This window comes from Pararge aegeria, chromosome 27 (assembly GCF_905163445.1).
Source record: "Pararge aegeria chromosome 27, ilParAegt1.1, whole genome shotgun sequence".
Classification (NCBI taxonomy): domain Eukaryota; kingdom Metazoa; phylum Arthropoda; class Insecta; order Lepidoptera; family Nymphalidae; genus Pararge; species Pararge aegeria.
In genome coordinates, this window is record NC_053206.1 from 8,166,538 (window position 1) to 8,183,190 (window position 16,653).

General features: G+C 36.4%; 1 protein-coding gene across 1 annotated transcript in view; it reads right to left on the reverse strand.

The window, feature by feature from the left end:
• Positions 1–442: 442 nt before the first annotated feature.
• Positions 443–16,653, reverse strand: part of LOC120635719 (M-phase inducer phosphatase-like) — a 56,247-nt gene continuing 40,036 nt past the window's right edge. Inside the window, exons 2-8 of the mRNA XM_039906842.1 lie at positions 5,930–6,130; positions 4,719–5,214; positions 3,204–4,255; positions 2,948–3,084; positions 2,341–2,492; positions 1,629–1,804; positions 443–1,060 (exon numbers count right to left, since the gene is read on the reverse strand). Of these exons, the coding sequence (XP_039762776.1) occupies positions 820–1,060; positions 1,629–1,804; positions 2,341–2,492; positions 2,948–3,084; positions 3,204–4,255; positions 4,719–5,214; positions 5,930–6,130 (2,455 nt within the window). The 3' untranslated portion in view covers positions 443–819. The remainder of the gene's footprint in view (positions 1,061–1,628; positions 1,805–2,340; positions 2,493–2,947; positions 3,085–3,203; positions 4,256–4,718; positions 5,215–5,929; positions 6,131–16,653) is intronic.

Here is a 16,653-nt window from a genome sequence, read left to right on the forward strand (position 1 = left end):
ATCTTTCATATCGATATTTACAGTTTTTTTATAAAATATAAAAAAGACTGATGTATTTTGGAGTAGACCACGATTTTTTAGTAAACTTAAGTTTTTTTTAAGTATATTAGCATAGCTTTTATGAAGTAACCGTTTAATTAATTTTTTAAACTGCGATGTTTATCATAGCTCAGTCTGCAGTTTCAGACTTTTTTTTTTGAAATTTTGAGTAGACCAATTAGGTACTTAACCTATATATATCTAAGTCCTATATAGTTTGTATTTTATGTACCCATAATCTCTCAGCAATAAGATAAGAAACATAGTATCTCATACTGAACTTAATATAATTTTGATCAGGCATTATCAAGAAGACGGAATTATTTTTAAAGTAGACCGCGTTATTATTTAGTATTCTGACCTAGTTCGAGTAGATCAGAAGAAGAAGAAGAGATTTTATTAAGAAGACCGCGTTATTATCGACTATACTGTATAGTAGACGGAGGTACTACAAGTGGACTGCATTTTTTTTGATTAGACACTGACTTTCCAATAGACCAGAATCTTTATGAAGTAGACCGCATTATAAACTAGCAGACTGACCTATTTTCAATTAGACGCAGCTGTTGTTGAGTAGACGTAGAGTTATTTTCGAGAAGAGCGACCTAATCCTAAGTAGCGAGACTTATTTTTGAGTAGACCAACCTATTTTTGAGTAGACCGAGCTATTTTCAAGTAGACCGACGTATTTTGGTGTTGACCACGTTGTTTGAAATGGACTGCACCATTTTTGGGAGTATTTCTGGAGTAGACCACGCTGGTCTATTGCACATTGGGTGGTCACAACAGCAGCCGATGCCGGCGTTGGGTGCTGGCGGGCTGGCTGAAGGAGCGGTGCTTCTTGAGAGCGACGCGGTGGCTGGGGTCCAACATGGCGGTGTATCCGGTGGGCGAGCAGAGCTCCGGGTACCGCTGGTAGAAGGCGCGGTACCCCGAGTGCAGGAGGTACACCTCCGGGTAGTGGAGGGAGGGGTAGTTCTCCTTGTTCTTCGCGCGGTCCTTCGAACGGAGGAAGCGGGATCTGGAAATAAAGAGATTTTATTTATTTATTTAGGTTAGGTTTTTTTTATGACCTCCTCTGCGCAGCGGTGAGCGCTTTGTATTCAATCCTTGGTTTGGTTCGATCCTTGCCAGTGGAGATATGGGAATTTATAATGGACTGATTTTTCTCTGTTATGGCCTGCGGTTTAGCGGCAATTAAGCGGTCCGGTACGATGTCGCGTAAAAAGATTAGGAGTATGAGTTAAATATAACTATATATATGGTTAGCCAGCTACCGTGTTAGATTGATTTGGAACTTTTAATAATCTTATACAAGCGATAAAAATATGTGTTATCATAGACAATAATATTTATAATTTTCCGCTTTTCACGATTCATTAAAATTTGAAAAATGAGAAAAATACCGAAGTTACCTCTTAAAAAAAGGTTTTTCTCAGTTATTCATTAAAATTAAGGACATTATTGTGTAATTTACAATCATTCTTATCACTTGTCTATACTGATTTGGTCAGTAGGCAGTAGGCAGTGCATTTGGCAAGTGCACGCCACTGACTATATGAGGATATGCTAAAAAAAATTATACTCACAACTTAGGCCCCCTCTCCCGCGAGAACTCGCAGTGGAACACTAGTATCCGGCGCCCGTCTTGCCCCGGGCTTGCTGGCTCCTCCACCAGAGCCTGGACCAGCTCGGGGGTGTAGAGGTTGACAGCGCCCGCGATGTGCCCCCCCTCGAACTCGTAGGGGTACCGGCAGTCGATCACCTACGAGAAGAGGTTACGTCAGTTGAGAAGGGGTGTGCTAATGAGGAACAGGGGGAATTAAATTAGTGAAGAATGGGGGAATTACGTAAGTGAACGGAAAATGAGAGGGGGAGTTAAGTTGGAGGACAATAAGGGGGCATAAGAAAAGGTGGCACCCCCATCTATTCTTTTGCGTTAATGAAGAATTAGGGGAATTACGTTAGTGGAGAATGCCCCCATTCTCCACGTACGTAAGTGGAGAAAACGGAGTTTGTGGAAAATGGGGGGGGGGGGGGGGGAGATTTACGTTAGTGGACAATAAGTGGAGATAAGTTTAGGGAGAAATTACGTTTTTGGAGAATGATGTTTGCGTTAGCGAAGAATAGGGGGAAATAACTTTAGTGGAGAATGGGGAATTAGGCTATTGGATAAAACGGGGGTTTGTATCGGTGGAGAATAAGGAGAATTACGTGAGTCAAGAAAATGGGAAATAAAGTAAGTAGCGGAGGTACTAGAATACGTCAGCAGAGAATAGGGAGAGCACAACATTTTAGTACCTGAAATTCGCTTATGCTCTCCGCGTAGTCGCCCCGCAGTAAGCCCGCCAGCGTATCACAGGATATGGAGTTTAAGTCCGTGTGGTCGCCAGACGTTAGTGGCAGAGCGAAGGGTTGTGTGAAGTCCCCTATTAGGCCGGGTTCTGATTCAACTGGAAACAAAAATTTTGTTCAAATTATATATAGTTAGATATGGTTAGAAATTTTACTCCATTGTTCTTGATCTAGCGGTTGTTTTTATGGTAATAATGAATGTAACAACTAACCTATGTGATGGTAAGTGGAAAATCATTGCCTATAAACAGACGAATTTTGACGGCGCAGCGGTAAGAGCTGTGCCGGTAGGAGGTCCCGGGTTTGATTCCCAGCAGATGCAAAATGGGAATTTATAATTACTGCATTTTCTCTGGTCTAGTCTGGAGGCTTCGGCCCTACCGACAAAGACGTGCCACTGCGATTTAGTGTTCCGGTGCGACGTCGCATAGAAACTTATAAGGGGTATGACTACAATACTCCCCAACTCCGTCTTAGACTGCATCATCACTTACCATCTGGTGGGATTGCAAGTCAAGGGCTGGAGAGTAATAAACTAGGTGAGTGTACTTACATCTGGTCATAGCTGACATAATGGAGGCGTGGTTCTCAGAGAACGCTCGTTGAAGAACTGGCCTCACCGGTTTCTCCATTTCCGGACTCTGACAATTCGATCTTCTCCGTTTACTTGATATATTCTCCATCTCGCTTCTGGAAATATTACATATATTTTATACTACAGACCCAAAGATCTTAAATTAACATTTGATTACTGTAGTGTTAAGTTGACAGATTAATTCATCTGTCATTGAAAAAAAGAGAAATATTACCTTTCATTTCTCTTTTTGTTCTTCTTCTCTTGGTTTGGACTCTCGTTGATGGAGAACAATGACACTCTCGCTTTAGACACTTCCGGGTTAAAGCTCAAACTCCTCTGCAGCGGTCTTCGTACACTGAACGGTTTCTCAAAACTATCCAAAATTTTACCAGATAATAATTGCTTCTCCGCCGCATTATGCTCAGTTTGACTGGATAACTGACTATTGTTAAAACTCAGGTTAAATGACTGTTCTGGGAAGCCATCTTTGATTTGTCGGCGCACATCAAAGCGTTCTACATCCGTCATCGGACTGGACAGCAACTGACAGTCACCAAATGTCCCCCCCCTATCTCCGGATAATAATTTGCTGTCCGTAAAACTATCTTTAATACGGCCAGATAGTAATTCGTTGAAATTAGCAATCTTAGGTGAGTTTGATATCTCGTAATCCAAAAATTGATCTTCTAATTCTGATATAAACCCACTCTCCATAGACATTGTAGATTCGGATGGATACAACCTCAGTTTCGTAGAGGCAGGTGACATAGACATGGATCCGATACTTGAATCACTCTTTTCGTGCCTCAGAACATTTTTGGTCGGCGTTTCTGAGAACTTTAACGATTTCTTGACAGAAGCGTTGTGTTTCTCTGTAAACTTTAACGATTTTTTGACAGAAGCGCTATGATGTTTCAGTGCGGGCGACGTGAATTCGAAACTCTCGTCCTCAAAATTTAGCATGCGTGTAGCAGTAACGTTTGGTTTGTTGAAGCTAGTTGAGTTCTCGTTCTCCAGCAACGGTGCTCCGAAATCAAAATTTCTGGAATGTACTTTTCTTGACGTAGAACGACCACTGGAAATGATGTTAGGGCTGTCCGTAGAAATGATTTCATATTTCGAACACTCATCGAAATTGTTACAGTCAAATTCTTCTTCTAAATCATGCAGGGTCTCGAAATCAGTGTCTACGGTTGCTTCCTTTTCTGGAACGTACATGTCTAGGTTTTTTTCTTCGTTCTCCGTTTCAAAGATCTTCGATTGGATTGCATCTGTGAAGTCCAACTGTAAAATACAAGAGGTCAATTGTTAATATTATAGCAATTTTATAGAACGCTTGTTATTTATTGGATAGTTTTCCCTGGATTGAGTTAGCTTCTCTTCATACTTGTTAGTTAAGGCTGACATTTTGATCACATTTGTTATGGAATGTTTGTACTGAAAAGCTTGGGTGAATTGCTCTAACTTCAAAGCTAAGCATTAACTTGACTGTGAGATGGTGATAACAAAAAAACCTGGCTAAGTTGGTTGCGGGCTTGAGCAGGGCGCGTTTGGAAGCCTCCTAGCTTTAGTTTTCCGTCTGCTTCGTCCGTCAATTGTTAGTGTAATATTTTTTATTTTTTTTTAATATAACTATTTAATTGTAAATTAATTCATCCCAAAGTTTTTAAATACTTTACCTAATATAGAAAACCTGGTCGGCTCTAGCACCCTGTATATATTCGTAAAAACAAATCCAGGGACATACCTTTGCCGTGCACCAGTTGGGCATAATTGCTGAGCTTGCGGGGAACGTGGCACCAAACGAACAATCCCGAGTCTCCTCCTCCACATCTAACTTAACGAAAGTCTCGGACATGTTTAACGATTCATTCTCTGAATTGGCCATTTTATTGAACATGTCTGACATCTTCAACGATTCACTTTCCCTTTTGTTCATTTTAAAAATGTCTGGCCTGACTAACGACTGATGTTCCGCTCTGCCCATTCTACTGAACATCATTAACGATTCGTTTTCTCTGCTGTCCATCTCGAGGAATGTTTCTGACATATTTAAAAATTCATTCTCCTTGTTGGACATTTTGTATTTGGTCCTTTCTTCAAATATCCTTGATATTCTTGATATTTTTGTCCTTTTACGCTCAGATCTGCTGGTTAAAGGTGACAATGAATCTATTAATGGTGAATTTTGTTTACTTATCGGAGTGTTCTTCAGCCTTTCAATGGTTGGTGAGTCTTTCGGCCTGAAAATAAGAAAACCCTTTTAAAAGGAATCTATATCTATCAATCAATCTATTTAACGGGAAGAGGTCATAGGTCCCAGTGGGTGGGACTTTACTTCACGTTTGGAGGGCTGAATATGAACCTGTAACTATTCTAGGTTATGTGCTTTTTGAGCAATTAAAACATCACATGCTTCAACAGTGTAGGAGAACCTCTTGAGGAAACCTGAATGCCTGAGAGTTCTCCATAATGTTCTCAAAGGTGTGTGGAGTCCACTCATCCACACTGGGCCAGCGTGGTGGACTACAGCCTTAACTCCTTCTCAATGTGGGACAAGACTTTGTAGTTTAAGAGAAATAGGTTGATACAATGATGATAATTTTTTAACTTATAGCTTAAGCACAGACGTTTCTTATATTTCTTTTTGACTTCATAGCTAAATATGGATTTGACTGTGAGATGGTGATAACAAATAAAAACCTGGCTAAGTTTGTTGTGGGCTCTTTTTAGACCTGGGCGAGTTTTGAAACCTCCAAGCTTTAGTTTTAAGTTCACAAATGCAGTTATCACTATCACCTAACATTAGTGGTAACATGTTATATGTATGTATGCTCATAAGAGCCTGTGTTAAGGTCTGAAGGTGAATTAGAATTCATAGCATTAGCATTGATGAAGGCAAGTGTATTTATTAACTTGGAAAGACAGTTATGTTTTAGCCAAAAAATTGATTATTACCTGAACAACGGAGAATTCTGTATCTCCCCTAGAACCCTACGCTTGGATGGTGTGCAGATTGGTGAGCTTAACGGAGACTGTCTGTTGAAGTCCAACGTATGTGGGTGTACTTTAACTCTGTAGTTGTTCGACAAAGCCTCCTCTTGTTTCCGTTTTGTTGCACTGTTGCCGGAGTTGATTTTGAAGTTCTCCGTTATTAACCTGTAACAAGAAAAAGGTTATCATCCATACTAATAATGTGACGACGATTGAAACAGTAGGCAGCGACCCTGTTATCGGAGTCCTAGACTAGTGGGTTCAATTCCAACAACTCGAGAATGTTTGAATGAATGAATGAATACACTTTTATTGTACACCACAGAGAAAATTTACAGAGATACAAATACAACAGCAGAATAAGGTAGAACGTACAATTTGGCGGCCTTATCGCTAAATAGCGATCTCTTCCAGGCAACCAAAGGCATACAAGAAAATGTTATAAGAAATAAGTAGGTGGTACAACAAACAAAATTAAATATTAGGACTTAAAACTAAATTAACATAAAACATGAAAATAAATGTTTCTGTGATGAACATAAATATTTTTCAGTGTCTGGGTGTTTATCTGTATATAAGTATTTATGTACTTAATTAATTTTCAAAAACTGCACTAATTTTCCTTTCAATATTTGCCATTCACTTGTTTTGTGGTCAAATATTTGCAGATTCCCTAGGTAGGCCGACATTTTATTTATTAAAATTAACGAGGGTAAGTTATCCCGCCGCGTCGCCACTGAGATGTATGTGGGTAAATAAAACGACCGTCAGTTACGAAGACCGGTGTATTACTGAGTATAGGTTTGACTTATGAGTAATGAGATACACATCAATTATTCATTAAAATATTTCAGTAATCAGTTATCTTGATAAACACAAGCTACGCTTACTTTAGGGCTTGGTGTGTACTGTCTTAGTATATTTATTTTATGCATTTAGAAGTATTATAGATGCAATACATTATTATACTACAAGTTTTTCTGCAATCTCACCTGATGGTAAGTGATGATGCAGTCTTATATTTCAGTGGGCTAACCCGTAAGGGGTATACTAGTACTAATATACTACGCCAATACACACATCACCATGTAGCCCCAAAGTAAGCGTAGCTTGTGTTATGGGTACTAAGATAGCTGATGAATACTTTTATGAATAATACAAACAGATAAACACCCAGACACTGAAAATCATTTATGTTCGCCACTTCAATCATTCATCACATGGCATGGTATGGAAGTTATATTATTGGGTCTTACCCAGCATTATGGCAAATGCTTTGTGATACATCTTTGTTGGTAGGGTGATAGCTAGCCACAGACGAAGACTCCCTACAAAACCAGACTAAAATCAGAAATTAATATATTTCTAATTTGTTATTGCTAGGATTGAACTGGGGATCTCCCACTCATATGACCACAGCGCCAACCACTGAGCCACAGCACAGCCACAGCCACAGGTTACATTACAGATCATATAATAATTGTATATAAAATTTTGATAGTAATCTATAGACTGTAAAAGAACCATTAAAATCTGTATAATTCTGAAATCACTGTATATAATAAAAAAAACAAAAAAGGAATGGGAGATATCGGAGAAGTTCCCTCTTTTGATGTAAAATAAGTATTTCAAGACTTAGTTTATTAACTAGTGCTTTGGATCAGGAAAAAAGAACAAAAAAAATATTTATGTTCAGAAAATCGTCATAAATCATAATAAAACCAGTTTGATTTGGAAATTATTCTTCAATTAATTTAATTCACGCGATCCCTCGAAAGTATTGTTATTTGCTATCACGGTATTACAAAATACCCTAAAAATACGCTAAGATGACAAAAGACCCCTTCGAGGGTCGATATTAAAATACCCTTTTTTTCAAACGAGGAACATAAGGAACAGATACCCATAAGTTATCGAAAGACACAATAAATCGAAGAACTGGTTTAAAATACATACCGTGCCCTTTTTCGTCACCCATTTTATTTACTAAACGCCAAAAGGTTATGTGAACGTAACAAAACATGCAATTCTCATGGACTACTTTGAATACAACACTTGTAAATTTTAACTAAGAACACCAAACTGGGCACTGTAAAACACCTTTTATGTTTTTTTTTTTAATTTAAAAAGTTGACTCCCACGAAAGAGAAGTGAAGGTGGAATGAAATTCGCGCGCTTTGTAAGTGTCACGAAACGTCAGACGGTCAGATTGAGTCATTGGCTTTCGTCCGGAAATTGTTTTGAATGAATGATTAATTTATGAATGAATTTTGTTAAAACATTCAAGAATATATAGTTTTAAAAACTTTTATGTAAAAGAAGTAGTTTCATAAAACAGTTGTGATACGTAGAAGAATCGGAGATCACCCAACAAGTTGCAAAATATGAATGAAGGATATAAGGATATTGAGATTAGAACTTGCCGGAATAGTGGGACAGTGGACATCAACATAATGTCGCTATTAAAACACTATACTGGAGCAGTACAAGAAAAAGTCGAGTCGAGTCGATTTCGACCATATTATAAATTTGGAGATTACCGTTCGTTTGTGAATTTATTGGTATGTCTTCTATGTTTGGCTTAACTGCTGCAATGATGCAATTTATAGGAAACATCCCTCGTTGCCCATACACGTTTACATAGTTCGATCTTGGTGAAGGACGGTCATAGGCAGTGGCGTTCACTTCATACATGCACAAAAGCACTGCCTACCCAACATTGTTCCTATAACTCGTTTACGAGTAGGATTTATCTGTTTTACGCCATCTTTCTGCTTTGTGCCTACCCTGGAGAAATATCCTGTGCACACCACTGGTCGAAGGATATCCCGGAAACAATAACTTTTTCCGCGGGATTGCTCAAAGAACTGAAGCAATCGTTTCTACGAAGTTACAAATTTAAATCGCATTCTTAAATAACATCCCATAAAAGTCCGTTATTTTAGAATAACGGTTACAATAAATATATTTTTTATTCATGAGATCTCCCTACGCCCCTTTCCGATCCTGTAATCTGTTGCATATTGATCGCTTAACCGATCTTTACTCACAACCAGAATACAGATCACCCATTGTGCAAGTACTTTAAGTATTTAAACTAATTTTGTATGGAAATTAAGTATGCATTGTGCCTAATCGTTACTTAAGATGGCGCCATCCATTTAATAATTTCCCCATTACTATCATCACATCTTAACTTATTGATTTATGTACTAAACTCACCACTGTTTGTTTTGGTTGAAAATGAATCGCGAACTTCAATTGTAGTGGATATTTTATAGTCTTATCTGGACTTTGCTTCTTCTTAGAGCAGGGCGCGTTTGGAACTCTCGTAGCTTTAGTTTCAAGTTGACGAATTTATTTATCGCCATCAACTCACTCCTATGTCATATTTTACATGTACTGTACGCATCAAAAGTGCCATCTATGTGCCTATTTGAATGAAGAAATATTTGACTTTGACTTGCGTTAAGTATAATTTTTATTAGTCTTGGCAGAGATACCGTTCCCGTGACTGATAGCGTACCCTTAAGTATCAAATAATCAGATATGTGCGGAAGGATATTAACCAGAGCTTTACATTGTAATTTCTTAATAACCACAAGTTTTAATTATGTAATGAATTAATGACCAACAATAATAATTAGTAATACCATTAAACTAGTTTGTAATTTATGATCTTTATTCAATTGATACTTGTTCATTAGTCAATCGTTAGGTAATATTATATTATTTAACATAATTAAGGTTATTTTTTATTTTAAACCTACTTAAAAAAGGTTTAAACATACTTATACTCGGTATTATATTATGGGGTGTATGAAATCGACGGATAAGTCGTTCATTTAGTTCTGAATAAACTAAATGAACGACTTATCCGATTTATAACGATTAGTGTTCTAACAGGATCTATATATATATAAAAGAGAAAGTGTGAGTGTATGTTCCGTATAGGCTCCGAAACGGCTGGACCGGTATCAATGAAACTTTCAGGGAATCTCCGGATTGACCTGGCGAGTAATCCTGTAAACTTTGGTGACGATCGGAGCACTCCTATTTTTGAACTGTCAAACTGTCAAATACAGCTTTTATTTACTATGATGATATTCTATTGTTGGGTGTACATGGGTGTAGATAATGATCTTCACCCGCTCGAGAAGAGAATAGAAGAGAATGATTCAGAGAGAAATAAATGATTTAATATATTATGAGACTTAAATTAAAAATTTAATGATGTAAGTTAATCTAGCCCAGCGAAGCGGGCTGGGTACACTAGTAATTTTATATTAGTAACACGAGTGTTGGCGTGTGGCGTTCAGATTATCAAAAATATATTTGGCTCATCCGTCAAACAAAAACTTAAAACGACTTACGAAAGATATTTATTTGTTTTCAGTACCGTGTACATGTATTGTTAAGGTGTCGAGTTGATAACGTTCAGGAATCGAAATCTTTTTAGTTCATTCATCATTCTCATAAATGTTTAAAAGTTATTTAATGTGTAAATTTTAACGCCGTTATCATCTAGACATGCCTGTAAGGTATAAAATCGTATAGCTATAACGAAACGGCTTCCCCCGGCGATTAACAATGGATGCATTGCTTGCACTTAACGTTTTCTTATCACGGCTACAAGGGTGATTTTTTTCAGTTATGTTAACGGTATAACTGACTTGCAGACAGGGGACTTTTGTGTGCAGTTTTATATAGGCACGAGCATTTAAGAGACACGACATCACATATACTTGAAAACTAACGAAATCCTTTTTGGGGTTGAGTAGATACGCTTTAAAGAAGATTCCGAAGGTAATTTCTGACCTTATAATTCGTAATTTTAAATTCATTCCTACTGGCACAATATAAAAAGTAATTTTTATCGAAAATATCAACTGCAGTGTTTCTTGGCGTCTTCTTCGTGGTAGAATCTGCCTTCCGAACGGTTGGAAAACACAACAAATAGGCAAACCCAAGACTGAGGGCTGTAATCGTCTGCGAAAGGTGCAGAAGTCATTTGTGGGACTGAGTAAACGCTTTTATAATATGATTCCTAAGGTAATTTTGGACTTACCAATGTATAAGTTTAAAGAATGTGTTAAACACATTTATTACAGCGAGGTTATTATACAATTGATGAATTTCTTAATGACAAGGTTGCTTGGAAGCATCCGGCTCCGCTTTCATCTCTCACAAGATAGAAAAATGAATTTTGAAATGTAAAATGTAAATTGTTAATGTTGGAAAAGAGCAACTGCTGAGTTTCTTGCCGGCTTCTTCTCGGTAGAATCTGCCTTCCGAACCGGTGGTAGAGTCACTACACACAGACAGACTTGACGTTTCAAAAGTGCTTATATTAGGCCTAGTTGAAATAAATGAATTTTGAATTTTGAATCTGTATTTAGATTGTATTACCTAATTTTCATGCAGAGTGTATATTATAGATCAAAGCTAATCAGTTAATTATACAAAGTGTACAGAGACAGTTCATTAATTACTATTAAAATAATATTAAAGACTGTATCTTATAAATTAATTGAAGACACAAGCGATTTTTTTCTAGCAATATGTGGTTTTAGACTTCAAGTATTAAAATATTAAATTTCAACTCTTACCAAAAGCAGTATCTGAGAGTAAAGTCCTTACAACACGGACGGACAAAGTGATGCCAGGTATAAAAATAATAAAGACATCACCCTTAAAATCAAAGCTAAAGCATCTTTAAATTACTGTCACCAACAGGAATACTAAAAGCCGTTGCACAAAACACCATCTGAAGATCTAAAGACCAGCTTTCTTTATGCATTTACACAAAGATATGTAGATTCGAGAGTCAATTCAATAACTCAATATGACTTCGCTCTTTGTTTGTGCTTTTTAGTGTCATGACATTCTTCAAGACGATAAGTTGAAGTCGTTCAGAAATCAAAAAATGTTTAGTTCATTCATCATTCGGTCAGTTCAACAGATTTTTTGTAAATGGCGTACTGCACTAACACTGCAAGTTCAGTTCAGTCAGTTCGAATCAGTTTTTTTTAATTTAATTAATCATAAAAAACATTTAACAATAACATCAGCCATCCTCTTAGAAACTTTGCGAAGTCCGATACTTGGTGGATTGTTTTTCTAGAAGACTTATTAGGTCCTAAACGAAAGGACCCAAAGGCAAGACTTCAGAAATTAGAACACCGTCGTGTCGGCCTGTCAAACGGTATTCTATCTTCTATCTATATATATAAAAGTGAAGGTGTGTGGATATGTTCCGTATAGGCTCGGAAACGGCTGGACCAATTTCAATGAAACTTTCAGGGAATCTCCGGATTGACCTGGCGAGTAATCCTGTAAAGTTTGGCGACGATCGGAGCACTCCTATTTTTGAACTGTCAAACTGTCAAATACAGCTTTTATTTACTATGATGAAATTCTATTGTTGGGTGTACATGGGTGTAGATAATGATCTTCACCCGCTCGAGAAGAGAATAGAAGAGAATGAATACGGAGGGAAATAAATGATTTAACATATTATGAGACTTAAATTAAAAATTCAATGATGTAAGTTTATTGTTTAAATAATATATTTCGGAGAGAGCACTCAGGAACTGTTCAATCGCTCACTTTTCTACCGGAGAAACAGCGAGGCATCTGAAGATTTTGACAGGCACAAGGCATTTATCCGATTAGACGTCCTGTCTTTTCAAGACCATGTCAAAAAGAAGTTATTTAGAGTTGTTGCCGGTGTAATCACTGGTACACCTACGCCACAGGTTCAACACAGGTCGGCACTTTCTGAAAGAGTTCCTTGCATGCCCTGCGCAGTGTTGCACTGTTTCTCTCATTTGTCATTCTTTATGTACAAGTTGTAATCATAAACTTGCTATCTAAATGTTGTGTACTGACTTAAATAATAAAAAAAAACAAATTGTTTTTAAAATGAATATCATTAAACATTAATCTATACCTTGTCACATAAACTCTGTGTGGTTTGAGATGAGGTGAGTGACCTAGTTGTCGTAATAACAAATATAAAAAAAAAATTATTACTTCTTATAAAAAAGGCGAGAGTGAAGATATATTAAAAAACCGCAATCCGTCCGAAAACCGTTGCATTAAGAACTGTGAAATCGTTCAGAAACCCGCTTTCTTTATGCACATTCAGCACAATACCCACAATGTAGATGCACCACTTGATTCAGCAGAAAACAACAAAGGCCTTCATTTGAATAAATATTTACCCTTTCGGAGGGCTACGGGGCATTTTGTAGTCTATTATGTACGTGATTGAATTGGTTTTGGGTTGTCGTGTTGGTGCGCGGAGCAGGTTTAGCGACGGTTATGGTCACAATGCGTTTGATGAGCCAACTTTAGTGGAATCTATTAACGGCGATTTGAGAATCATGTGTTGATTAGGTTGAACTTTCTAAACTCATGTAGATTCTCGAATGGTGATTGAGCTATCGCCGTAACCGTAATTTTATTATATTATGTTGAATGTAGACTTTATCATGTACCCTCGACCTATACCGACATACAATTATAATCTGCTCACATTTGTGGCAAGCTTTTCAATTGTCTAATTTTTTTTTTTTCTAACACTAAAACAATAATGAACAAAAAAATCGTGCCCCACCGAACCATTTTTAAAATAAAGCTACGTAATTGAATGTAGACTACTATAGTCGGAAAAATGTAATAGGCCCGTTTTGATATTTGTGCAAGACCATAGTATGTAACTTGGAACGAAACTGAAAGAAACAAAAAAATAAAAATCAATTACATACAGTGTTTTAAAAAATACGTAAATTTTTTTGGGACGTTAAATAATATGAAAGAATATATCGCGAGTATTCTTTTTGCGCTTACTTCATAGTATCATGCAATTTATAATTGTTGCGAAACGTTCCGAAAACAGTTTTTTTTTCAGTCTTTTTTTTTTTTTTATACTAGAGCTGTAACCATTTTTTTACATTGTTCCTCATCTTGTAAAGTTGACTATGCGCTCGTTTAAGTTTGATATATATTGTTTACTATTACGTTAACTATGGCTCTTCTATTTTGGACATTAATTTAAACATAGTGATTTGACTCGATTTTTGTGTTTGTTGTTATATAGTACTAACTCTGTTTCAACATGTTGAAAAGTGGACGTATAATCAACAGCCAGTCACGCGTATTGGTTGTGAAGTTAAAGGAATACTTTGAACGAACGAACACTTTACAATACATAATAATATCAATCAAGTACTGATTGAATGAACTTGAATTGATTTATCGTGAGTATCGAGTCCCGAGTCTTATGGTTCCATAACTAGTTACGTCGCGATGACAAATGTCAAAACGGGCCTATTACATTTTTACGACTATAGTGTGACGTATTAGTTTGTTTTTGCTGCTCCATTGACCATACCTTCCATTTTCGGGATTTAAATTGTAACAAAAAACGTACTCAACAATTATTATTACAAATTGATATTACACTTGGCATTGCGCACGCGACACGCAGCCGGTATTTTTTTTTTTCATTACAAAATGAGCTGTATGTAATTCAGAGAAAGTTGAATTTAGACTCCCGCCGAATACACGTGTCTATGGTTGGGGGAGTACAATTGGATTCTTTCAGGTGGGCGGATTTGTTAAAAAAAATGAATCGCATGTTTGGCACGTGCTCTATATAAAAAAAAGAAATTATGATCTTATTTTAGGTAGAAAACCATTCACTGCGGACTTATTTAAAGCTTCATTCTTAGTCCAAGATATTGAAGAAATAGGTTCACTTATGTCTTAATTAATAATTTTATAAAGTATTGGTGAACAACAATTACATTTAAACAGTAAGTTTCAATTACTATATTTTATATTTTCCAAGTTATGCCAAGTTAATGTCAAGTAAATCTAGACGTTTTCCCTATAGAATCAAAATTAAAAATATAAGCCTGATAAAAAAAAATGAAAAAATATTTTTATTTGATAGAATTAGAAATATTTTTAATTAAAGTCCGTTAATGTACCTGGTACTTGTTTAATATCATTTAATTTCCAACGATTTTCCAACGGTTTAAAATCTGATCTATGCATCAAAACATACCTAATTTAAAATTTGACAATAGAACGCAACGGTAGCATCACAGTTATCTCACACAATGGACGCAACAAAAGCCTTCAGGTCAAAGGTAAGAAATGTAACGTCTTGGCGCGTGCCCCAACAGCTGTTCACAGGGCGCCAAGGCATATGAATGCATAGAAAAATAATCTCAAACTTTATACAAACAGAGTTAATAATTGCATGTAACAATAAAGTTCGCGGTTCATTGTAAAATAGAGCGCGACAAGTGAATTTGAATCTCGAACGCAGCTGTAATGGCAGCTGTACATATCGCACCTTTGCGTCTTGAGGCGAAGGCGTCGAGCTATTCAGCCTTTCCGTTCGGAAACATTATAATTGTATTTTTTTTTTTTGCGAACGTTGACCTTTATCGGAACTAACTATAAGGGGGTGGGCAGATGCTATGAACTGCGATAAGATTAGGGAAGTCAGTTTTGAATTAATTTTATTTGCAAGCAGATGTCTTGGACTTTGCGTGGTTATATTTTTTGGCCTGGAAATCGATAGACTTTTATCATATGACAATGCTATGAATTGTGTCCATCCATCACCTTTACCTTGTAAAGAGTACCTACATTTGAGAAGTTCTTAATTTTTCCAGACAGTCATATTATTTAATGTTTTTAACTTTACACTATTAAATCTATGGAATCAAACAGTTATGCTTATTAAAAAAAAAACTTGTATAAAGTCTATCATGTTCTCCTTTTTTTTTTTGCTTTTTAGTTGACTTGATTTTATCGGTTGAATGCGATACGTTAATATATATAATAGACAATTGATTATTAATTTTTTATTGAACATTGGTTGTTAACTCTAAATAGATCGTTCCATTCTTTACGTAAAAAAAAACTAAATATTCTTTAAATTGAACCAAACCCTTTCCATAACATTAAGGAATTTAATGTCGGAAAAATTACCTTTCTTTTTATAAACGTCACTTAAAAAATGTGGGTCGATATGGTTTTATTTCAATGGACTCCGGATACGGAAGCACGTGCGGCGTTCGCATAGACAAAACAAATGATAGATTTCCGAACGCATCCCATTCGGTAGCTCACTTTCATTCATTTCGTGAATACGTCATTGAACATGTGTTTTGACTTTTTTTTTATTATTAACGAACCGCTTCACGGAAAGTGATATAGGTAGACTCTATATTTTCTTGAATAGATTTACATGGGGCAGGTTTTTCTATCGTTAAAACGGGAAAGCAGCTTTGTTTGTATAGTGTCGATTTATTTATAGATCTACCACAACAGCCTTCAGTCAATTTTCCTATGTCATTAGCTAGTTTTCAAAATACACCCCGACCCCCCGCCCGCACTATTATTTATTTTTCTCCTTACTAAAAATAGAAGCGCGATTTTTTGCAGCTACCCTATAAGAGGCATGGTAATATAATTAAACACAGACAAATAGTTTAAAGTTAAAACAGACTAGTCATTTCTTGTTTTTTTTAAAATAAAAAGAAGCCTAACTTACCCCTCAAAACATCGTCAAAGCCGTTTACGAGATGAGTTTGGAACGAATAGACATTTTTTTTCATCTGGCATTACACAGATTAGCCAATGTCAGTTGTCTATGGTATAGG